At 48.1% G+C, this 24,274-nt stretch overlaps 1 protein-coding gene across 4 annotated transcripts in view; it reads left to right on the top strand.

The window, feature by feature from the left end:
• The first annotated feature begins 2,175 nt into the window (after positions 1-2,175).
• STX7 (syntaxin 7) overlaps positions 2,176-24,274 on the top strand; it is a 36,423-nt gene continuing 14,324 nt past the window's right edge. For 3 of the 4 annotated variants that reach the window (XR_013213986.1, XM_077257303.1, XM_077257294.1), the window contains exons 1-6: positions 2,321-2,476; positions 10,763-10,862; positions 17,723-17,792; positions 18,875-18,965; positions 19,682-19,819; positions 20,409-20,461. Coding sequence is in view for 3 of the 4 variants with exons in the window: in XM_077257303.1 (XP_077113418.1) it covers positions 2,447-2,476; positions 10,763-10,862; positions 17,723-17,792; positions 18,875-18,965; positions 19,682-19,819; positions 20,409-20,461 (482 nt within the window). In the remaining variant the exon portion in view is untranslated. Of the gene's footprint in view, positions 2,301-2,320; positions 2,477-10,762; positions 10,863-17,722; positions 17,793-18,874; positions 18,966-19,681; positions 19,820-20,408; positions 20,462-24,274 lie in introns of those variants that run through there. The other variant, XM_077257310.1, reaches the window with a different exon arrangement.

Raw genomic sequence — 24,274 nt, 5'->3', positions numbered from 1 at the left:
ACAGGGAGCAGATGTGCTGGATGTTCTCATCAGATGACAGGGAGCAGAGGTGTTGGGTGTTCCCATCAGATGACAGGAAGCAGAGGTGTTGGATGTTCCCATCAGATGACAGGAAGCAGAGGTGTTGGATGTTCTCATCAGATGACAGGGAGCACAGGTGTTGAATGTTCCCATCAGATGACAGGGAGCACAGGTGTTGAATGTTCCCATCAGATGACAGGAAGCAGAGGTGTTGGATGTTCCCATCAGATGACAGGGAGCAGAGGTGTTAGGTGTTCCCATCAGATGACAGGGAGCAGAGGTGGTGGATGTTCCCATCAGATAACAGGAAGCAGAGATGTTGGATGTTCCCATCAGATGACAGGGAGCAGAGGTGTTGGATGTTCCCATCAGATGACAGGGAGCAGAGGTGTTAGGTGTTCCCATCAGATGACAGGGAGCAGAGGTGGTGGATGTTGCCATCAGATGACAGGGAGCAGAGGTGTTGGATGTTCCCATCAGATAACAGGGAGCAGAGATGTTGGATGTTCCCATCAGATGACAGGGAGCAGAGGTGTTGGATGTTCCCATCAGATGACAGGGAGCAGAGGTGTTAGGTGTTCCCATCAGATGACAGGGAGCAGAGGTGGTGGATGTTGCCATCAGATGACAGGGAGCAGAGGTGTTGGATGTTCCCATCAGATAACAGGGAGCAGAGATGTTGGATGTTCCCATCAGATGACAGGGAGCAGAGGTGTTGGATGTTCCCATCTGATGACAGGGAGCAGAGGTGTTGGGACTGAGGTTTCCATGAGATGACAGGGAGCAGAGGTGTTGGGACTGAGGTTTCCATGAGATGACAGGAAGCAGAGGTGTTGGGACTGAGGTTTCCATGTGATGACAGGAAGCAGAGGTGTTGGGACTGAGGTTTCCATGTGATGACAGGAAGCAGAGGTGTTGGGACTGAGGTTTCCATGAGATGGCAGGAAGCAGAGGTGTTGGGACTGAGGTTTCCATGAGATGACAGGGAGCAGAGGTGTTGGGACTGAGGTTTCCATGAGATGACAGGGAGCAGAGGTGTTGGGACTGAGGTTTCCATGAGATGACAGGAAGCAGAGGTGTTGGGACTGAGGTTTCCATGTGATGACAGGAAGCAGAGGTGTTGGGACTGAGGTTTCCATGAGATGACAGGGAGCAGAGGTGTTGGGACTGAGGTTTCCATGAGATGACAGGGAGCAGAGGTGTTGGGACTGAGGTTTCCATGAGATGACAGGAAGCAGAGGTGTTGGGACTGAGGTTTCCATGTGATGACAGGAAGCAGAGGTGTTGGGACTGAGGTTTCCATGAGATGACAGGGAGCAGAGGTGTTGGGACTGAGGTTTCCATGTGATGACAGGGAGCAGAGGTGTTGGGACTGAGGTTTCCATGAGATGACAGGGAGCAGAGGTGTTGGGACTGAGGTTTCCATGAGATGACAGGAAGCAGAGGTGTTGGGACTGAGGTTTCCATGAGATGGCAGGAAGCAGAGGTGTTGGGACTGAGGTTTCCATGAGATGGCAGGAAGCAGAGGTGTTGGGACTGAGGTTTCCATGAGATGACAGGAAGCAGAGGTGTTGGGACTGAGGTTTCCATGAGATGACAGGAAGCAGAGGTGTTGGGACTGAGGTTTCCATGTGATGACAGGAAGCAGAGGTGTTGGGACTGAGGTTTCCATGAGATGGCAGGAAGCAGAGGTGTTGGGACTGAGGTTTCCATGAGATGGCAGGAAGCAGAGGTGTTGGGACTGAGGTTTCCATGAGATGGCAGGAAGCAGAGGTGTTGGGACTGAGGTTTCCATGAGATGACAGGGAGCAGAGGTGTTGGGACTGAGGTTTCCATGAGATGACAGGAAGCAGAGGTGTTGGGACTGAGGTTTCCATGAGATGACAGGAAGGAGAGGTGTTGGGACTGAGGTTTCCATGAGATGACAGGAAGGAGAGGTGTTGGGACTGAGGTTTCCATGAGATGACAGGGAGCAGAGGTGTTGGGACTGAGGTTTCCATGAGATGACAGGAAGCAGAGGTGTTGGGACTGAGGTTTCCATGAGATGACAGGAAGGAGAGGTGTTGGGACTGAGGTTTCCATGAGATGACAGGGAGCAGAGGTGTTGGGACTGAGGTTGCCATGAGATGACAGGGAGCAGAGGGGTTGAGCGCTCACACTGCGGTCCCTCCAGCTCCCAGCCTGCACCGGGGCCGGACACCTCGGCTCCTCCTCCCGGCAGTACTGAGTATGCGCTGCCAGGCACCAGGGAGGCAGCAGACGGCGGCGGCCGGAGACAGGTACGGGGCGTGGAGCGGGTATGTGGCACACGACGGTTTCTCTAGTGTACAGCACCGGCCGCACTGCACACAGCAGACGGGACACTGCGACGACACAACTGGAGCAGCACTGACGGGAGACAAACCCAGTGCACAGGAACGTCTATATGTACACAGCTCAGCGTCACGTGACCAGGGTAACCGCCTTGACCAGGAAATAATTCTCATCATGTGACGGGAGGAGCCGCGTATTATCCCCTTATTACACTGTGGGGTCATGTGACGGGAGGAGCTGCGTATTATCCCCTTATTACACTGCGGGGTCATGTGACGGGAGGAGCCGCGTATTATCCCCTTATTACACTGCGGGGTCATGTGACGGGAGGAGCTGCGTATTATCCCCTTATTACACTGTGGGGTCATGTGACGGGAGGAGCCGCGTATTATCCCCTTATTACACTGCGGGGTCATGTGACGGGAGGAGCCGCGTATTATCCCCTTATTACACTGTGGGGTCATGTGACGGGAGGAGCTGCGTATTATCCCCTTATTACACTGTGGGGTCATGTGACGGAAGAAGCTGCATATTATCCCCTTATTACACTGCGGGGTCATGTGACGGAAGGAGCTGCGTATTATCCCCTTATTACACTGTGTGGTCATGTGACGGGAGGAGCTGCGTATTATCCCCTTATTACACTGTGGGGTCATGTGACGGAAGAAGCTGCATATTATCCCCTTATTACACTGCGGGGTCATGTGACGGAAGGAGCTGCGTATTATCCCCTTATTACACTGCGGGGTCATGTGACGGAAGGAGCTGCATATTATCCCCTTATTACACTGTGGGGTCATGTGACGGGAGGAGCCGCGTATTATCCCCTTATTACACTGTGGGGTCATGTGACGGGAGGAGCCGCGTATTATCCCCTTATTACACTGCGGGGTCATGTGACGGGAGGAGCCGCGTATTATCCCCTTATTACACTGTGGGGTCATGTGACGGGAGGAGCTGCGTATTATCCCCTTATTACACTGTGGGGTCATGTGACGGAAGAAGCTGCATATTATCCCCTTATTACACTGCGGGGTCATGTGACGGAAGGAGCTGCGTATTATCCCCTTATTACACTGTGGGGTCATGTGACGGGAGGAGCTGCGTATTATCCCCTTATTACACTGTGGGGTCATGTGACGGAAGGAGCTGCGTATTATCCCCTTATTACACTGCGGGGTCATGTGACGGGAGGAGCCGCGTATTATCCCCTTATTACACTGCGGGGTCATGTGACGGAAGGAGCTGCGTATTATCCCCTTATTACACTGCGGGGTCATGTGACGGAAGGAGCTGCGTATTATCCCCTTATTACACTGTGGGGTCATGTGAGTGAAGGAGCTGCGTATTATCCCCTTATTACACTGCGGGGTCATGTGACGGGAGGAGCCGCGTATTATCCCCTTATTACACTGCGGGGTCATGTGACGGAAGGAGCTGCGTATTATCCCCTTATTACACTGCGGGGTCATGTGACGGGAGGAGCCGCGTATTATCCCCTTATTACACTGTGGGGTCATGTGACGGGAGGAGCTGCGTATTATCCCCTTATTACACTGTGGGGTCATGTGACGGGAGGAGCTGCGTATTATCCCCTTATTACATTGTGGGGTCATGTGACGGGAGGAGCTGCGTATTATCCCCTTATTACACTGTGGGGTCATGTGACGGGAGGAGCTGCGTATTATCCCCTTATTACACTGTGGGGTCATGTGACGGAAGGAGCTGCGTATTATCCCCTTATTACACTGCGGGGTCATGTGACGGGAGGAGCCGCGTATTATCCCCTTATTACACTGCGGGGTCATGTGACGGAAGGAGCTGCGTATTATCCCCTTATTACACTGCGGGGTCATGTGACGGAAGGAGCTGCGTATTATCCCCTTATTACACTGTGGGGTCATGTGACGGAAGGAGCTGCGTATTATCCCCTTATTACACTGCGGGGTCATGTGACGGAAGGAGCTGCGTATTATCCCCTTATTACACTGTGGGGTCATGTGACGGGAGGAGCCGCGTATTATCCCCTTATTACACTGCGGGGTCATGTGACGGAAGGAGCTGCGTATTATCCCCTTATTACACTGCGGGGTCATGTGACGGGAGGAGCCGCGTATTATCCCCTTATTACACTGCGGGGTCATGTGACGGAAGGAGCTGCGTATTATCCCCTTATTACACTGTGGGGTCATGTGACGGGAGGAGCCGCGTATTATCCCCTTATTACACTGTGAGGTCATGTGACGGAAGGAGCTGCGTATTATCCCCTTATTACACTGCGGGGTCATGTGACGGAAGGAGCTGCGTATTATCCCCTTATTACACTGTGGGGTCATGTGACGGGAGGAGCTGCGTATTATCCCCTTATTACACTGCGGGGTCATGTGACGGAAGGAGCTGCGTATTATCCCCTTATTACACTGTGGGGTCATGTGACGGGAGGAGCTGCGTATTATCCCCTTATTACACTGTGGGGTCATGTGACGGGAGGAGCTGCATATTATCCCCTTATTACACTGTGGGGTCATGTGACGGAAGGAGCTGCGTATTATCCCCTTATTACACTGCGGGGTCATGTGACGGAAGGAGCTGCGTATTATCCCCTTATTACACTGTGGGGTCATGTGACAGGAGGAGCCGCGTATTATCCTCTTATTACACTGTGGGGTCATGTGACAGGAGGAGCCGCGTATTACCTCTTATTACACTGTGGGGTCATGTGACGGAAGGAGCTGCGTATTATCCCCTTATTACACTGTGGGGTCATGTGACAGGAGGAGCCGCGTATTATCCTCTTATTACACTGTGGGGTCGTGTCATGGGAGGAGCCGCGTATTCCGTTATTACACTGCGGGGTCATGTGATGGGAGGAGCCGCGTAATATCCCCTTATTACACTGAGGGGTCATGTGACGGGAGGAGCTGCATATTATCCTCTTATTACATTGTGGGGTCATATGATGAGAGGAGCTGCGTATTATCCCTTTATTACACTGTGTGGTCATGTGACGGGAGGAGCCGCGTATTATCCTCTTATTACACTGTGGGGTCATGTGACGGGAGGAGCCTCGTATTATCCCCTTATTACTCTGCGGGGTCATGTGATGGAAGGAGCTGCGTATTATCCCCTTATTACACTGTGGGGTCATGTGACGGAAGGAGCTGCGTATTATCCCCTTATTACACTGCGGGGTCATGTGACGGGAGGAGCCGCGTATTATCCCCTTATTACACTGCGGGGTCATGTGACGGAAGGAGCTGCGTATTATCCCCTTATTACACTGTGGGGTCATGTGACGGGAGGAGCCGCGTATTATCCCCTTATTACACTGTGGGGTCATGTGACGGAAGGAGCTGCGTATTATCCCCTTATTACACTGCGGGGTCATGTGACGGAAGGAGCTGCGTATTATCCCCTTATTACACTGTGGGGTCATGTGACGGGAGGAGCTGCGTATTATCCCCTTATTACACTGCGGGGTCATGTGACGGAAGGAGCTGCGTATTATCCCCTTATTACACTGTGGGGTCATGTGACGGGAGGAGCTGCGTATTATCCCCTTATTACACTGTGGGGTCATGTGACGGGAGGAGCTGCATATTATCCCCTTATTACACTGTGGGGTCATGTGACGGAAGGAGCTGCGTATTATCCCCTTATTACACTGCGGGGTCATGTGACGGAAGGAGCTGCGTATTATCCCCTTATTACACTGTGGGGTCATGTGACAGGAGGAGCCGCGTATTATCCTCTTATTACACTGTGGGGTCATGTGACAGGAGGAGCCGCGTATTACCTCTTATTACACTGTGGGGTCATGTGACGGAAGGAGCTGCGTATTATCCCCTTATTACACTGTGGGGTCATGTGACAGGAGGAGCCGCGTATTATCCTCTTATTACACTGTGGGGTCGTGTCATGGGAGGAGCCGCGTATTCCGTTATTACACTGCGGGGTCATGTGATGGGAGGAGCCGCGTAATATCCCCTTATTACACTGAGGGGTCATGTGACGGGAGGAGCTGCATATTATCCTCTTATTACATTGTGGGGTCATATGATGAGAGGAGCTGCGTATTATCCCTTTATTACACTGTGTGGTCATGTGACGGGAGGAGCCGCGTATTATCCTCTTATTACACTGTGGGGTCATGTGACGGGAGGAGCCTCGTATTATCCCCTTATTACTCTGCGGGGTCATGTGATGGAAGGAGCTGCGTATTATCCCCTTATTACACTGCGGGGTCATGTGACGGGAGGAGCCGCGTATTATCCTCTTATTACACTGCGGGGTCATGTGACGGGAGGAGACACGTATTATCCTCTTATTACACTGCGGGGTCATGTGACGGAAGGAGCCGCGTATTTTTCCCTTATTACACTGGGGTCATGTGACGGGAGGAGCCGCGTATTATTCCCTTATTACACTGTGGGGTCATGTGACAGGAGGAGCCGCGTATTATTCCCTTATTACACTGTGGGGTCATGTGAAGGGAGGAGCCGCGTATTATCCTCTTATTACAGTCTGTGGATTGTAGTGTCCCAGGACCCAGGGCCCGGGTCAGTCTGTGGATTGTAGTGTCCCTGTACCCAGGGCCCGGGTCAGTCTGTGGATTGTAGTGTCCCCGTACCCAGGACCCGGGTCAGTCTGTGGATTGTAGTGTCCCCGTACCCAGGACCCGGGTCAGTCTGTGGATTGTAGTGTCCCCGTACTCAGGACCCGGGTCAGTCTGTGGCTTGTAGTGTCCCCGTACCCAGGACCCGGGTCAGTCTGTGGATTGTACTGCCCCCGTACCCAGGACCGGTGTCAGTCTGTGGATTGTAGTGTCTCCGAAACCAGGACCCGGGTCAGTCTGTGGATTGTAGTGTCCCAGGACCCGGCTCAGTCTGTGGATTGTAGTGTCCCCATACCCAGGACCAGGTTCAGTCTGTGGATTGTAGTGTCCCCGTACTCAGGACCCGGGTCAGTCTGTGGATTGTAGTGTCCCCGTACCCAGGACCGGGGTCAGTCTGTGGATTGTAGTGTCTCCGAAACCAGGACACGGGTCAGTCTGTGGATTGTAGTGTCCCAGGACCCGGCTCAGTCTGTGGATTGTAGTGTCCCCATACCCAGGACCAGGCTCAGTCTGTGGATTGTAGTGTCCCCGTACCCAGGACCCGGGTCAGTCTGTGGATTGTAGTGCCCCCGTACCCAGGGCCCGGGTCAGTCTGTGGATTGTAGTGTCCCCGTACCCAGGACCCGGGTCAGTCTGTGGATTGTAGTGCCCCCGTACCCAGGGCCCGGGTCAGTCTGTGGATTGTAGTGCCCCCGTACCCAGGACCAGGCTCAGTCTGTGGATTGTAGTGTCCCCGTACCCAGGACCCGGGTCAGTCTGTGGATTGTACTGCCCCCGTACCCAGGACCGGGGTCAGTCTGTGGATTGTAGTGTCTCCGAAACCAGGACCCGGGTCAGTCTGTGGATTGTAGTGTCCCAGGACCCGGCTCAGTCTGTGGATTGTAGTGTCCCCATACCCAGGACCCGGCTCAGTCTGTGGATTGTAGTGTCCCCATACCCAGGACCAGGCTCAGTCTGTGGATTGTAGTGTCCCCATACCCAGGACCAGGCTCAGTCTGTGGATTGTAGTGTCCCCATACCCAGGACCAGGTTCAGTCTGTGGATTGTAGTGTCCCCGTACCCAGGGCCCGGGTCAGTCTGTGGATTGTAGTGTCCCCATACCCAGGACCAGGCTCAGTCTGTGGATTGTAGTGTCCCCATACCCAGGACCAGGTTCAGTCTGTGGATTGTAGTGTCCCCGTACTCAGGACCCGGGTCAGTCTGTGGATTGTAGTGTCCCCGTACTCAGGACCCGGGTCAGTCTGTGGCTTGTAGTGTCCCCGTACCCAGGACCCGGGTCAGTCTGTGGCTTGTAGTGTCCCCATACCCAGGACCCGGGTCAGTCTGTGGATTGTAGTGTCCCCGTACCCAGGACCTGGGTCAGTCTGTGGATTGTGCTGCCCCCATACCCAGGATTGGGTCAGTCTCCATTAATCCTCCCTGTCCTTCCCTCTCTTGGCTTTAGCATAGAATCTTGCTCTGCCCTCATGCGCTGTGGAGGTGGATGTGCCCTGTGGAGAATGCAGGGGCTTTGCCCTCTTGCCCCGTGGAGGTGGATGTACCCTGTGGAGCGTGAAGGGGGCACTGCCCTCATTTCCCGTGGAGGTGGATGTGCCCTGTGGAGGGGGCTCTGCCCTCGTGCCCCGCGAAGGGGGCTCTGCCCTCGTGCCCTGTGGAGCGTGTAGGGGGCTCTGCCCTCGTGCCATGTGGATGTGCCCTGTGGAACGTGGAGGGGGCTCTGCCCTCGTGCCCTGTGGAGGTGGATGTGTCCTGTGGAGCGTGTAGGGGGCTCTGCCCTCGTGCCCTGTGGATGTGGATGTGCCCTGTGGAGCGTGGAGGGGGCTCTGCCCTCGTGCCCCATGGAGGGGGCTCTAACCTCGTGCCCCGTGGAGCGTGGCCATAACTCCTATGCACCACAAGGCAGTATACACTATGAACCGTCTGTACCGGGAGCCGTGTGATTACTTTTGCATGAGGCTTATATGGACTGTTTGTTTTTAGCGACATTTTTAAAACTTTTGCACCATTTTGCTTTTACATGTTTTCTTTCCTGCACACTGAACTTTGATGTGATCACACATCAGCTGAGAGGGGCTTAAACAGGACAGATGACAGTTACAAAGTCTCTTGCACTCACTGATGGATCCTCCGTTAACTCTTTCTGCAACACAGAGCTTATAGAAGGCAAAATGCATCATTTTTATTAAAACTCAATTGCTAAAATTATTTTTAGCCACAAATTCATGCAATTAAGTTAAAAAGTATTGTCCCCAAAGATGAAATTGGCGTTACTACGGTGCTAATTCCTAGGAAGCATTGCTGACTGTCTCCACAAGGCAAATCCGTCCCTTGTAAGCCCAGAACATCCTGCACTCCTGGCTGCTGTCATTGCACTAGCAGGGGGCAGTGTGTGTGTGTAGAGTGTGTGTCACTGCTCCTCAGGGCAGAGTTTCGGGGTTGGTTCCTCTTTTCTCTGGTGACGTTCTGCTTCACTAACCGCACAGGCGATGTGTCACAGAGAAGCTGTTGTCACCATGTACCTGTACAGTAACCGTGTGGTTATACTGAGACAATGGATTGCTACTTCCAATAGGTGGCACTAGAGTTCTAGTCCTCTTCCTCTCTGAAGAGACAATTTGCATATTTCCCAGAGGAGCATTGCGGCTTTAAGTCTCCTCACCTCGACATGCTTAACATGTCACTCTCCCCAAGGAGAAACAATACTTCTTGGATCAACTTCAAACCGCACATCCAAGCTCTCACCACCTCCTGTCGCCTCCAGCTCAAACATATCTCCAGAATCCGTCCTTTCTTCAACCGTCAAACTACTAAAATGCTTGTGCATGCCCTCATCATTTCCCGCCTTGACTACTGCAACATCCTTTTCTGCGGCCTCCCTGCTATCACCCTTGCACCTCGCCAGTCCATCCTTAACTCTGCTGCCCGATTAATCCATCTCTCTCCTCGCTACTCCTCCGCATCCCCCCTCTGCAAATCTCTTCACTAGCTCCCATTCCCTCAGCGTATCCAGTTCAAATTACTAATACTGACCTACAAAGCCATCCACAACCTGTCTCCTCCATATATCTCTGAACTAATCTCCCGATATCTTCCCTCATGTAATCTCCGGTCCTCCCAAGACCTCCTTCTCTCCTCCACACTTATTCGCTCCTCATCCAATCGCCTCCAAGACTTCTCCCGAATATCCCCCATCCTCTGGAATTCTTTGCCCCAACACGTCCGACTATCAACCACATTCAGATCCTTCAGACGGAACCTGAAAACTCATCTCTTCAGGAAAGCCTACAGCCTACACTGACCCCTCTGCCTCCTCATCACTACCGAGGCTACTGCCTCACCAATACTCAACCTACTGTCTCCATCCCCATAATCCTGTAGAATGTAAGCCTGCAAGGGCAGGGTCCTCGCCCCTCTGTATCAGTCTGTAATTATTAGTTTGCTTACTGTAAGTGATAGCTGTAATTTGTATGTAACCCCTTCTCATGTACAGCACCATGGAATCAATGGTGCTATATAAATTAATAATAATGGATACCTGCAGTGGAAACCTCCATAGGATCAGTATAACAGCGCCATTATGGTCACGCCGTCACTTTACAGGTTACATGGTGGTGACAGCTTCTCTTTAGTCATATAGGGGACTGAGGCCCATAAGACTGATGACTGTAGCACAGATATTACTGGGCTTTGTCTTCGCCCTTGTCCCTCGCTTCTACCGGTACAGTCGTTGGCTGACGCTTTATCTCGGGCATCTTGGCCGCCGGCCATGAAGGATAATTGTGCACTCACTGTATGTGTTTCCTTTACCTGCAGTCCTGTCAGTCACCCCCAGCCATGGCCTATAACAGCCTCCGAGACTCCGCGCAGCTGGCACAGACCATCTCCGACAACATCCTGAGGATCACACAGAGCTGTATGTTCCGGGAACACTTTCTACATTAATCACATGTTCTTTTTTTTGGTTTTGTATAGAATGTCAAGAATTTGTGAGAACAGTTCATCTAGTGCACATGATGTGCCCATGATGAGCGGCAGCGCTGCAGCTCTCCTGTCACAAGCAGAACAGATTTCCATGGTATTTAGTGATACAAGAGTCACGTTACACCGGGGAAAATTCCACGTTAGACAAATTGCTAAGAAAAAAAAAAAAATTCCTCAGTATTTTGTGGGTTTTTCTGGTATTTTCTTGGACAGTGTAAAAGCACAGATAATATGATAATTCAGGTCGTTGCGAAGACAACAAGGCCAAGCTTATACAGATTTATTTTAATATTTTAGTGGTTAAAAAGCAGGTCGTCCGTTTAAGATGCCAGTGACTTACTGCCCCTACTCCATATTAAGGAATTTTTTTTCCTTTTTGGTCCATTTGAAGATGGAATCTGTATGTACAGACATTGCTGATTGCTGCTATTTAACCACTGAAATGCCACTGTCCTTAACAAGGACCTTTTGCTTGTTAGATTAATGAGTTAAATGCCTTGTAAAAATCCCTGAGCTCCCCTTATAATGCAGCTTTTTTCTGTTCCATGCTGTGTCGCTCCATTATAGAGATATTCACATTTATTTCTTGTGGAGCACCGTATGTGACATTTCTGCTGTCTGCCCAACTGGGCATTTCTTCATAGTCTTCTTTAGGGGTGCACTCACCCTTCCTCCAAGATGCTGCCGCTTACATCTTGGCAGCTAAATTACCAGTCTCTGGCTGTGAGGAAAGACTTTGAAGAAACTCCCATTTGCAATACAAACAGAGATTTCACATACTGCACTCCAGAAGAAACAAACATGAATATCTCTGCGATGGAGCGACACAGCGCAAAATGGTAAAGAGCTGCAGAATTGGAAAAGCTCAGGGAATTTTACAAGGCATTTGATTTGTTTAGCAAGTGTAAAGGTCCTCTCTTAAGGTACCGTCACATTAAGCGACGCTGCAGCGATATAGACAACAATGCCGATCGCTGCAGCGTCGCTGTTTCGTCGTTGTGTGGTCGCTGGAGAGCTGTCACACAGACCGCTCTCCAGCGACCAACGATGCCGAAGTCCCCGGGTAACCAGGGTAAACATCGGGTTACTAAGCGCAGGGCCGCGCTTAGTAACCCGATGTTTACCCTGGTTACCGGTGTAAATGTAAAAAAAAACAAACACTACATACTTACATTCCGGTGTCTGTCACGTCCCCCGGCGTCCGCTTCCCTGCACTGTGTAAGCGCCAGCCCTAAAGCAGAGCGGTGACGTCACCGCTGTGCTCTGCTTTACGGCCGGCCGGCGCTGACACATTCAGTGCAGGGAAGCCGCCGGCGGGGGACGTGACAGACATCAGAGGGTGAGTATGTACTGGTTTTTTTTTTTACTTTTACAATGGTAACCAGGGTAAATATCGGGTTACTAAGCGCGGCCCTGCACTTAGTAACCCGATGTTTACCCTGGTTACAAGTGAACACATCGCTGGATCGGTGTCACACACACCGATCCAGCGATGTCAGCGGGAGATCCAGCGACTAAATAAGGTGCTGGCCTTCTAGCTCCGACCAACGATGTCACAGCAGGATCCTGATTGCTGCTGCGTGTCAAACACAACGATATCGCTATCCAGGACGCTGCAACGTCACGGATCGCTGTCGTTATCGTTGTTAAGTTGTTCAGTGTGAAGGTACCTTAAGTGTCGTAATTCCTGCTGGGTGTCTGCTCAAGGGACACAACACCTATCTTTTCTGCATCACAATCACAGGGTGCAGATAGGCTGCCCTGGGGGCCTACTAAAGGCCTCTTTTTTTGCTGCTATCTTTGTACTAGATCGTCAGAATGGTTTTCCCCTGTCAGAAGAGATGAATGAAAAAGATTCAAACTACCAAGGTCTGGCAACGAGTTCAGTCGTGTGTGCGACCCGAGCCAGAGCCATGTTCAGTCCTGCTCTGGCAATACTCTGTCCGGCATCCTGGTGTCTTTACCGCTGATAGACCCCTTCAACCTACGTCATGAATCTTTTTGCTCTTTCTACCTTTCCAGCATTTTGGTTGCTGTCAGCATACATGCGTTAAAAAAATTTGGACACCAAATACCAAGTGCCTTGTTTAGCCTTGATAATATATGAAGTGAAAAAAACATTGTGAATAAAATAACATTTTTATTAATATGGGGGACTGGAACATCCAGTGTTTGCCACACTGTAATGTGCATGACACCGCTGCAAACACCGCTACTGATCGGCAGTGAAACCATCCCCGCCGGTCAGAGAGCCAAAGTTCCCACGCTGTTAAAAGACAGCGTAAGCGCTCAGGTGTGATCGGAGGTATAAACTTTACCTCTGGTCACTACTGCTCCCGTCAGCTGACATCTGTTGCCGCTTATAACAGTGAGAGCAGAAGCGGATAATGGGAGTATTCATCAGCCACTCCTGCGCTGTAAATAAATAATTTAAAAAATGCATGCTTTCCCCTTTATTTTTGATAACCAGCCAGGCAAAACTCACAGCTGGGGGCTGCAACCCTCAGCTGTTAGTTTTAGCAAGCAAGACTGGTTATCAAGAATAGAGGGGGCCCCGCTCTGTATTTTGTAATTATTTAAATAAACAATTTACAAAAACAGACAGCTGGGGGCTGGTATTCTCAGCCTTGTAAGGAGCCATGGATATTGCCCCCCAGCCTAAACACAGCAGCCTTTAACCCCTTCCCGACATGTGACGGTATAGTACGTCACATGTCGGGACCCCCGCTTTGATGTGCGCTCCGGCGGTGAGCGCACATCAAAGTCGCGACATGTCAGCTGTTTTTTACAGCTGACATGTGCGCGCAATAGCGGCGGGTGAAATCGCGATCACCCGCCGCTATTAACTAGTTAAATGCCGCTGTCAAACGCAGACAGCGGCATTTAACTACCGCATCCGGCCGTGCGGCCGGATATGAGCGCATCGCCGACCCCTGTCACATGATCGGGGGTCGGCGATGCTCCTCCATTGTAACCATAGAGGTCCTTGAGACCTCTATGGTTACTGATTGCCGGTGGCTGTGAGCGCCCCCCTGTGGTCGGCGCTCACAGCACACCTGCATTTTAGCTACATAACAGCGATCTGATGATCGCTGTTATGTAGCAGAGCCGATCGGGCTGTGCCTGCTTCTAGCCTCCCATGGAGGCTATAGAAGCATGGCAAAAGTAAAAAAAAAAAGTTTTTAAAAATGTGAAAAAAATAAAAAAAACATAAAAGTTTAAATCACCCCCCTTTCGCCCCAATCAAAATAAATCAATAAAAAAAAAAAAAAAACTACACATATTTGGTATCGCCGCGTTCAGAATCGCCCGATCTATCAATTAAAAAAAAGCATTAACCTGATCGCTAAATGGCGTAATGAGAAAAAAATTCGAAACGCCAGATTTACGTTTTTTTGGTCGCCACGACATTGCATTAAAATGCAATAACGGGCGATCAAAAGAACGTATCTACACCAAAATGCTATCATTAAAAACGCCAGCTCGGCACGCAAAAAATAAGCCCTCACCTGACCCCAGATCACGAAAAATGGAGACGCTACGAGTATCGGAAAATGGCGCAATTTTGTTTTGTTTTGTTTTTTGCAAAGTTTGGAATTTTTTTTCACCACTTAGGTGAAAAATAACCTAGTCATGTTAGGTGTCTATGAACTCGTAGTGACCTGGAGAATCATAATGGCAGGTCAGTTTTAGCATTTAGTGAACCTAGCAAAATAGGCAAGCAAAAAACAAGTGTGGGATTGCACTTTTTTTGCAATTTCACTGCACTTGGAATTTTTTTCCCGTTTTCTAGTACACGATATGCTAAAACCAATGATGTCGTTCAAAAGTACAACTCGTCCCGCAAAAAATAAGCCCTCACATGGCCAAATTGACGGAAAAATAAAAAAGTTATGGCTCTGGGAAGGAGGGGAGCGAAAAACGAAAACGGAAAAACGGAAAAAGCTCCGGGGGTGAAGGGGTTAAGGAGCTATCGGTGTGTCAGTAACACTGTAGGGAGCTATCGGTGTGTGTCAGTAACACTGTAGGGAGCTATCATTGTGTGCTAGTAACACTGTAGGGAGCTATCATTGTGTGCTAGTAACACTGTAGGGAGCTATCGTGTGTGAGTAACACTGTAGGGAGCTATCGGTGTGTGTCAGTAACACTGTAGGGAGCTATCGGTGTGTGTCAGTAACACTGTAGGGAGCTATCATTGTGTGCTAGTAACACTGTAGGGAGCTATCATTGTGTGCTAGTAACACTGTAGGGAGCTATCGTGTGTGTCAGTAACACTGTAGGGAGCTATCATTGTGTGCTAGTAACACTGTAGGGAGCTATCGCGTGTGAGTAACACTGTAGGGAGCTATCGGTGTGTGTCAGTAACACTGTAGGGAGCTATCGGTGTGTGTCAGTAACACTGTAGGGAGCTATCGGTGTGTGTCAGTAACACTGTAGAGAGCTATCGGTGTGTGTCAGTAACACTGTAGGGAGCTATCGGTGTGTGTCAGTAACACTGTAGAGAGCTATCGGTGTGTGTCAGTAACACTGTAGGGAGCTATCGGTGTGTGTCAGTAACACTGTAGGGAGCTATCATTGTGTGCTAGTAACACTGTAGGGAGCTATCATTGTGTGCTAGTAACACTGTAGGGAGCTATCGTGTGTGAGTAACACTGTAGGGAGCTATCGGTGTGTGTCAGTAACACTGTAGGGAGCTATCGGTGTGTGTCAGTAACACTGTAGGGAGCTATCGGTGTGTGTCAGTAACACTGTAGGGAGCTATCGGTGTGTGTCAGTAACACTAGGGAGCTATCGGTGTGTGTCAGTAACACTGTAGGGAGCTATCGGTGTGTGTCAGTAACACTGTAGGGAGCTATCGGTGTGTGTCAGTAACACTGTAGAGAGCTATCGGTGTGTGTCAGTAACACTGTAGGGAGCTATCGGTGTGTGTCAGTAACACTGTAGGGAGCTATCGGTGTGTGTCAGTAACACTAGAGAGCTATCGGTGTGTGTCAGTAACACTGTAGGGAGCTATCGGTGTGTGTCAGTAACACTGTAGGGAGCTATCATTGTGTGCTAGTAACACTGTAGGGAGCTATCATTGTGTGCTAGTAACACTGTAGGGAGCTATCGGTGTGTGTGAGTAACACTGTAGGGAGCTATCGGTGTGTGTCAGTAACACTGTAGGGAGCTATCGGTGTGTGTCAGTAACACTGTAGGGAGCTATCGGTGTGTGTCAGTAACACTAGGGAGCTATCGGTGTGTGTCAGTAACACTGTAGGGAGCTATCGGTGTGTGTCAGTAACACTGTAGGGAGCTATCGGTGTGTGTCAGTAACACTGTAGAGAGCTATCGGTGTGTGTCAGTAACACTGTAGGGAGCTATCGGTGTGTGTCAGTAACACTGTAGGGAGCTATCGGTGTGTGTCAGTAACACTGTAGAGAGCTATCGGTGTGTGTCAGTAACACTGTAGGGAGCTATCATTGTGTGCTAGTAACACTGTAGGGAGCTATCATTGTGTGCTAGTAACACTGTAGGGAGCTATCGTGTGTGTCAGTAACACTGTAGGGAGCTATCATTGTGTGCTAGTAACACTGTAGGGAGCTATCGCGTGTGAGTAACACTGTAGGGAGCTATCGGTGTGTGTCAGTAACACTAGGGAGCTATCGGTGTGTGTCAGTAACACTGTAGGGAGCTATCGGTGTGTGTCAGTAACACTGTAGGGAGCTATCGGTGTGTGTCAGTAACACTGTAGAGAGCTATCGGTGTGTGTCAGTAACACTGTAGGGAGCTATCGGTGTGTGTCAGTAACACTAGGGAGCTATCGGTGTGTGTCAGTAACACTGTAGGGAGCTATCGGTGTGTGTCAGTAACACTGTAGGGAGCTATCGGTGTGTGTCAGTAACACTGTAGAGAGCTATCGGTGTGTGTCAGTAACACTGTAGGGAGCTATCGGTGTGTGTCAGTAACACTGTAGGGAGCTATCGGTGTGTGTCAGTAACACTGTAGAGAGCTATCGGTGTGTGTCAGTAACACTGTAGGGAGCTATCGTGTGCGAGTAACACTGCAGGGAGCCATCAGTCCTGTGATAGACATTACATAGATCGTAGATACTACAGGCTCGTAGATACGGTGTTACATGTATCGCTGTGCACCTCCTTGTTACACGTCATTGCTCTCCGCTGTAATTTCCTCTGTACTATACACTGCAGACCTGTGCACCCTGCTGCAGAACACTTTGTATTATTCTGTAACTTTGTATCTTTGTACTCTTGTCACATTCTCACTTCTCTAACTGCACCGCACCTTACCTGTTCCCATCTATGCTATTGGTGGTCATGTACCTCACTATATTTGGCAGCTTTTCTGGTTTTATTTTGTTTTTATAGTTACATATTAATACAATTACATTTTATTCACATTTTTTTTTTTATCAAGGCAAAACAAGGCACTTGGGGTTTGTTGTTGGACTTCATTAAGTAATGAAGTGTTACCCAATATTCAGTTTGTTATAAATTAGGACTTTTTTATATAAACGTGATAAAAAGAATATGAGCAGCTGGTACCAGGTTCAGCACAGTGTGAGTTGTACAGGCTGCAGCAATGACATCACATCAGCAGCGCTGCAGTCAATCACTGAGCACAGCAGCATTACCCATCAAGTTAATTAAAAAATAAGTTTTAATATTAAAAAAGTTAGAATTGACCCCTTTTCACAGTACAATAGACACCAGAAATAATCTGTTTTGCATATTTGTTATGAAGTTGGAAATATCCCAGATTTGTAACCAAGGTTTCTTGTATCCCCTGTAGCCGCAGAGATACAGAGGATAGTGAATCAGCTGGGAACCGCACAGGACACAACTGAGCTACAGAACCAGCTGTGAGTAATTTGGACTTGTCTTAGCCCCGTAGGCTTTCATTGCTTCTCAGGGATCTATACCTTACCTATTTGTGAATCCCCCAACATCTTAAGATATTTGCATGTGCAAGGTCATTTCAGAACCAAGCAGGAGCGGGTAACTGGCTGTCTGATACAGCCAATCTTCCCATTGAGAAGGCAGAGATGTTTTATTACCGACTCTGCCTTCCTGATTGCTGTATGTACACTGCTGAACAGGTGCTGTGTATATAGTAATAGGAAGCACTGACAGTGCCTCCTCCTCCAGACCCAGTGATCATATGATCACTGTGTATAGGATGGGAGCAGGAACTGCTGGATCTTAGCAGTCCCATATAGACTTTGAAGTGCTAGCGGGAGGCTGAGTTTTCCCTGTAACTGGAGGTAATATACGAGCCAAAGTTACAGGGTAAATCAGCTTTAATAAAAATGTAAATGTTGAAATGCATCCTAAAGGTCTCGTATGTCCTTACGGGGGGACATAGGGTATCAAATAAATTAATTACAAAAAAGAAAGAAAAAAACAAAGCCACCTCCATTCTGAATTGCTGTTTCCTTGAAAATAAAAAACAAAACATTTGTCCAATGTATAAAAATAATTACAGAATGGGGGAGCGCAATTGAAAATGATTTTTAGACGCTTTCCATTTTATTCCTTTATTTCCCGCCCCTCACCCCAATATTGGAAAACCATATATAAAAATTAGGTATCACGAAAAAATGTTATAGCTTTTAAAACCATATGTACAAAATAAATGTGCCTGGTCATGAAGTGGTTAAGGTATGGCTGGTATGGTTAAAAATAAAGCACTTATGGTTATGCTGGAATTAACCCTGCAGCGTCCTTATGACCAGCTGGTAAACTTGGGTACTTTCCTGCCCTGACTAATGCTTACGTAAAGTCAATTTATTGAAATATTATCTCTGTTTTCAGCCATGGGGTTATTATTGCCAGAAAATAAAAAAAAAATAAAAACTTTTTTTTTTTCTTTAAGCTTTTTCTTTTTGCAAAACATTTGGTGAAAGCAGACATTACGGCAACTTTTAATCTGTTTTTCTTGCAGACAGCAGAAGATACAAAATGTGAACAAGCTCGCCAAAGAGACAGACAAATTTCTCAAAGACTTTTCATCCCTCCCTTCTGACAGCGATCAGGTAAAGATGCCGGGCAGCATATGTCAGCAGCGGGCTCAGGAGCAGAGCCTGTTGGATGCAGGTTAGTTCCCAGCTGTGTTACACAACTGGCAGCGACCAGGGCTGGTTCAGGGTCTCTACAGGACAACTGACCAAACGATCAAAGCAGCTTTATGTCTCCAGGTTTAACATTGGCTGCATCCGTAAAAGGGTTAAAAAAGAGCTTTTTTATTTCATTTAACAACCTTGATGGCGTTTTGCCACTTTAATTCTCTAGGATTTGTGGAGACTTATACAGTAAGGGAGGAGGAAAGAAGCAGCTTTGCATTTACAGGGAGCGGCCATGTTGGAATTAAAGTATGCCAATACTTTTTTTAAAAAATATGTGATTGGAGTTAAAAACTTACTGTAGATCATAGGGGTTCTGAGGTCCGGAGACCCCCAATGATTGATCAAAAGACTTGGCAGGAGCAGTGCACAAGTTCATATTTTAACTTTTGAGCTTTTACACCCTTTTTTCATAAACTGCGCCACTCTTATCCCACAGGTCATGTGCGGTATTACAGCTCAGATTCAATCGCTTTAGTAGTGCTGAGCTGCAATATCTGTACACAGCCACGGACAGACTTGGCGCGGCAGCCATGTTTGTGCTGGCCTACACTATATTGAGCAAGGCCTTCCGAGATCTATCACCTTCTCGCTCTGAACGCTCCATTTCTGTTTTGTTTTTTTTGCAGAGACAGAGGAAGCTCCAGAAGGACAGACTCCTGAACGAGTTTTCCTCTGCCCTGACCAACTTTCAGAAGATCCAGAGATTAGCTGCGGAGAAAGAGAAGGACTTCGTGGCCAGGGTCCGTGCCGGCTCCAGAGTATCGGTAGGTTGAAACCGCTCTGGTGTAATGGACCTAAAGGTGCCCCATTCTTTTCATCGGTGGACCCCCGCTAAGCTAAACGTTGTGCTAGGTGATCACTGCTATCTGCTGCAAACCCCCTTTAAAGATTGGTTCTTCTCCGTAGTAGTCACAGTGCTGCCCCCTGGTGATTGCAGTGGGTATAGGCAGCCTTAACAGAGCATAAAAGCCTGTACTGGATGCAGCGCTCCCCTATATACTGTACGTGTTAATTTATAAACTGTGAATATATATCCACCAGGGTACATGGACTATAGCCTAAGTTTCACTAAAACATCTGAATGTCAACCCATCTTAGATGCTAGCTAGCGTAAGACCACCACATACCTCCACAAGCATTAGAGCCCTCAAGGGCATAAGGTGCTTTTTCCTGGTCTTGAAGGTCCGGTGCCGGCATCGTTGGAATAGCCAGTGGGGAGAATAGGGTATTTTTAGTTTACATGGGTGACTGCTTTAATAAAATAAATAGAAAAAAGAACAGGTAGCGGACAACACTTTTTTTATTTTTTTTTTTCGTCTGTAACACAAATAAGTGTTTTCTTATTGTTTTTAGGGTGGCGCACAAGAAGATGGGCTTAGGGACGGCACATTGGTCAATTGGGACAAGTAAGGAATCAAAATTGTACTTATGTTTTTATTTGAACTGCACGATTGTTAAATCTTACGAATTGCCACGCTGAGTCACTTCTCACGGACAAGCTGATATTCAGGGTGGTCAGTGAGTCCGAGATCAAAGCCAGGAGGGTACGTCATAAACAGAAGGAAGAGATGAAGACGTAGTTGGGTAGCGGTCCGAGGTCAAAATACTTGGAGTAAATTGGATCAGAGCAAAGGGAGCAGGAGAAATGGTATGGTCAGAACGAAGTCCAATGTCAGGCAGCAAAAAACTCCACAAGGCACAGGGAGACAGGTGAATTTACATCTGTCAGACAGCCCAGCTAAGCAGCCTGGCAATCACCTGGGACAGGGAACACCTGAAGGCAGCCAGTGACTCCCAGTCTCAGATTGGACAGCTGAGCTGTCAATCAAAGGACTGGCATCTTCATCACTCCCCTGCACCAGATTGGATGACTGAGCTGTCAGTAACTGCATCCCAGACACATTGAGAGGTGGAATCGTGACACGGGTATTATCGGTTTAATTGTCATGTATTTCTTGTGACCTATGGATCTTCTAAATACACAAATCTGCTTCTGTAGCCGCTGTTATGGGGGCACCGATACAGACTTTGTCTTTTATGGAGGCACTGGTTCAGACCTCCGTAATGCTGCTTCCGTTTCAGGCCCTCTTTGTTATGGGCGATCCATTGCAGACCCTGTGTTCTACGGGGCACCATTAATATAGGGGTGCTGTTGCAGACTTCCTGTGTTATGTAAGTCTCCTTTGTTACAGGGTCACTGTTTCAGGCTTTTTCTGTTATGGGGTCACTGTTGCAGACCCCATTTGTTATGAAGGCTCTGCATAGTACTTTATTTTAGGGGCACCATCGCAAGGCTCCTCTATTATGGGGCCACAATTATAGGCCTCCTCTGATATGGGGGCACTGTTGCACACTTTCTTTGTTATAGAGATTCTTATGCCAGTCTCCTCCCTTAGCAGGTGCACTGTTGCCAGCTTTATCTATTATGGGAGCACTGCTTCTGACCTTCTCTGTTATGGGGCTCCATTGTAGGTCTCCTCTGATATGGAGGAGCTGTTACAGGCCACATTCGGGACTCTGTTGCAATTCTCTGTTATGAGGGCACTGTTGAACGTCTGCTCTGTTATGATGGAACTGTTTTAGGCCTCTTCTATTATAGAGGCACTGGTGCTGGCTTCTGCGTCAAAGAGCATTGTTTAACCCTTTTGCGACATGCGCCGTACTAGTACAGCGCATGTCGCTTTTCTCCCTTTGATGTGGCTCCTTCGGTGAGCCCACATCTTTCCCAGTACATGTCAGCTGTTTTGAACAGCCGACATGTGCCCGAAATACCCGCGGGTGGGATCGCGATCCACCCATGGATATTAACCCAAACTCTTAACCGCAGCATTTAATGTGCGCTTCTGGCCATCGGGCCGGAAATCTGCCCACTAGTGACCCCCGTCACATGATCGTGGGTCACCGGTGGGTTGGCATGACAACCAGAGGTCTCCTGGAGACCTCCATGGTTGTCACTGCCGGCTTGCTATGTGCGCCACCCGGTGGTCAGCACTCATAGCAAGTGAACAATTCTACTGTATATAGGTGATCTGATCATCGCCTGTAGGTAGCAGAGCCGATCAGGTCATGGCAGCTTCTAGTCTCCCATACTATTGAAGTATGCCAAAAGTTTAAAAAAAAAAATAAGTTTTTAACCCCTTTGCTGACATCAGACGTACTATCCCGTCGAGGTGACCTGGGCCCGTATGACCATCATCAATGGGATAGTACGTCATATGCGATCAGCCGCACTCACGGCACTATGTGCCAGGAGCGGTCACGGACTGCTCCCTACACTTTAACCGCCGGAACACTGCGATCAAACAAGACAAGATCGCAGCGTTCCGGTGGCATAGGAAGCATCGCGCAGGGAGGGGGCACCCTGCATGCTTCCGTGAAACCCACAGAACAACGCAATGTAATCGCGTTGTTCCAAGGGTCTCCTCCGTGCAGGCCCCCAGATCCAAGAGGGCCACGGGGTCCTTCCAGGCGCTGTCACATATGGGGTATCAGCGTACTCGTCACAAATTGTTTACTCAGAAAAAATTGCACAACAACTTTTGGGGTCCAATTTCTCCTGTTCCCCTTGGGAAAATAATGAATTGGACGCAAAACTGATCATTTTTGTGAAAAAAAATATAATTTTTTATCTTTACGGCTCTACATTATAAACTTCTGTGAAGCACTTGGGGGTTCAAAGTGCTCACCACATATCTAGATAAGTGCCTTAGGGGGGTCTACGTTCCAAAATGGTGTCACTTGTGAGGGGTTTCCACTGTTTAGGCACATCAGGGGCTCTGCAAACGCAACATGGCGTCCGATCTCAGTTCCAGCCAATCTTGCACTAAAAAGTCAAATGGTGCTCCTTCCCTTCTGAGCTCTGCCATGCGCCCATACAGTGGTTTACCCCCACATATGGGGTATCAGCGTACTCAGGAGAAATTTTTGGGGTCTAATTTCTCCTGTTACCCTTGGTAAAATAAAACAAATTGGATCTGAAGTAAATTTTTGTGAAAAAAAATTAAATGTTCATTTTTTTTTTACAGGAAAGATATATATCTTGGTACCGTGTTAGCTAACACGGTACCAAGATATATATATTTTCTGTATAAAAATGGAGGGTACCAGAATGTACCGCATCTTTATGGAACTAAAACCACTTCTGAAGAAACGTGCACAAATGTACAGCGACATTTTTTTCCTATCTAAATGCAAAAAGGAGAATCTAATTCCCAAAGGACTCTGGATTCATGTCACCTGTCTTATCCATGTTTTTTTTTTTTTTCTGTGCTATGTTGTGCATAAATATGTGATTCTTCAGAATTTGTATTAGTCTGTGCCTGATGAAGAGACCTGAGTAGTCTTGAAAGCTTGCAATTTGTTACCATCTTTTCAGTTAGCCATTAAAAGGTATCAACCACTGAGGACTCTCAATTCTAAACATTTTTCTTTTTTTTAACATTCCAAAAATTCCTGTGAAGTACCTGAAGGGTTAATAAACTTTTTGAATGTAGTTTTGAGCACCTCGCGGGGTGCAGTTTTTAGAATGGTGTCACATTTGGGTATTTTCTCTCACATAGACCCCTCAAAGTGACTTCAAATGTGATGTGGTCCCTAAAAGAAAAGATGTTGTAAAAATGAGAAATTGCTTGTCAACTTTTAACCCTTATAACTCCCTAACAAAAAAAAATAATTTGGTTCTGATGAAAATTGTGCTGATGTAAAGTAGACTTGTGGGAAATGTTACTTATTAAGTAATTTGTGTGACATATCTCTGTGATTTAAGGGCATAAAAATTCAAAGTTGGAAAATTGCTAAATTTTCAAAATTTTCGCCAAATTTCCATTTTTTTCCACAGATAAACTCAAGTAATATCAAAGAAATTTTACCACTATTATGAAGTACAATATGTCACGAGAAAACAATGTCAGAATCATCAGGATCTGTTGAAGCGTTCCAGAGTTATAGCCTCATAAAGGGACAGTGGTCAGAATTGTAAAAATTGGCCCGGTCATTAACGTGCAAACCACCCTTGGGGGTAAAGGGGTTAAAAATATTTTAAAAAATATATATATAAAAGTTTAAATCACCCCCATTTCGCCCCATTCAAAATAAAATGATAATAAAAAAAATCAAACATACACATATTTGGTATCCCCGCGTTCAGAATCGTCCGATCTATCAATGAAAAAAGGATGAACCTGATCGCTAAATGGCGTAGTGAGAAAAAAAAGTAAAAA

The sequence above is a fragment of the Ranitomeya variabilis genome, chromosome 1 (assembly GCF_051348905.1).
Source record: "Ranitomeya variabilis isolate aRanVar5 chromosome 1, aRanVar5.hap1, whole genome shotgun sequence".
NCBI lineage: Eukaryota > Metazoa > Chordata > Amphibia > Anura > Dendrobatidae > Ranitomeya > Ranitomeya variabilis.
Note: the sequence above shows the minus strand (reverse complement) of the source record. Positions and strands in the feature narration are given on the sequence as shown.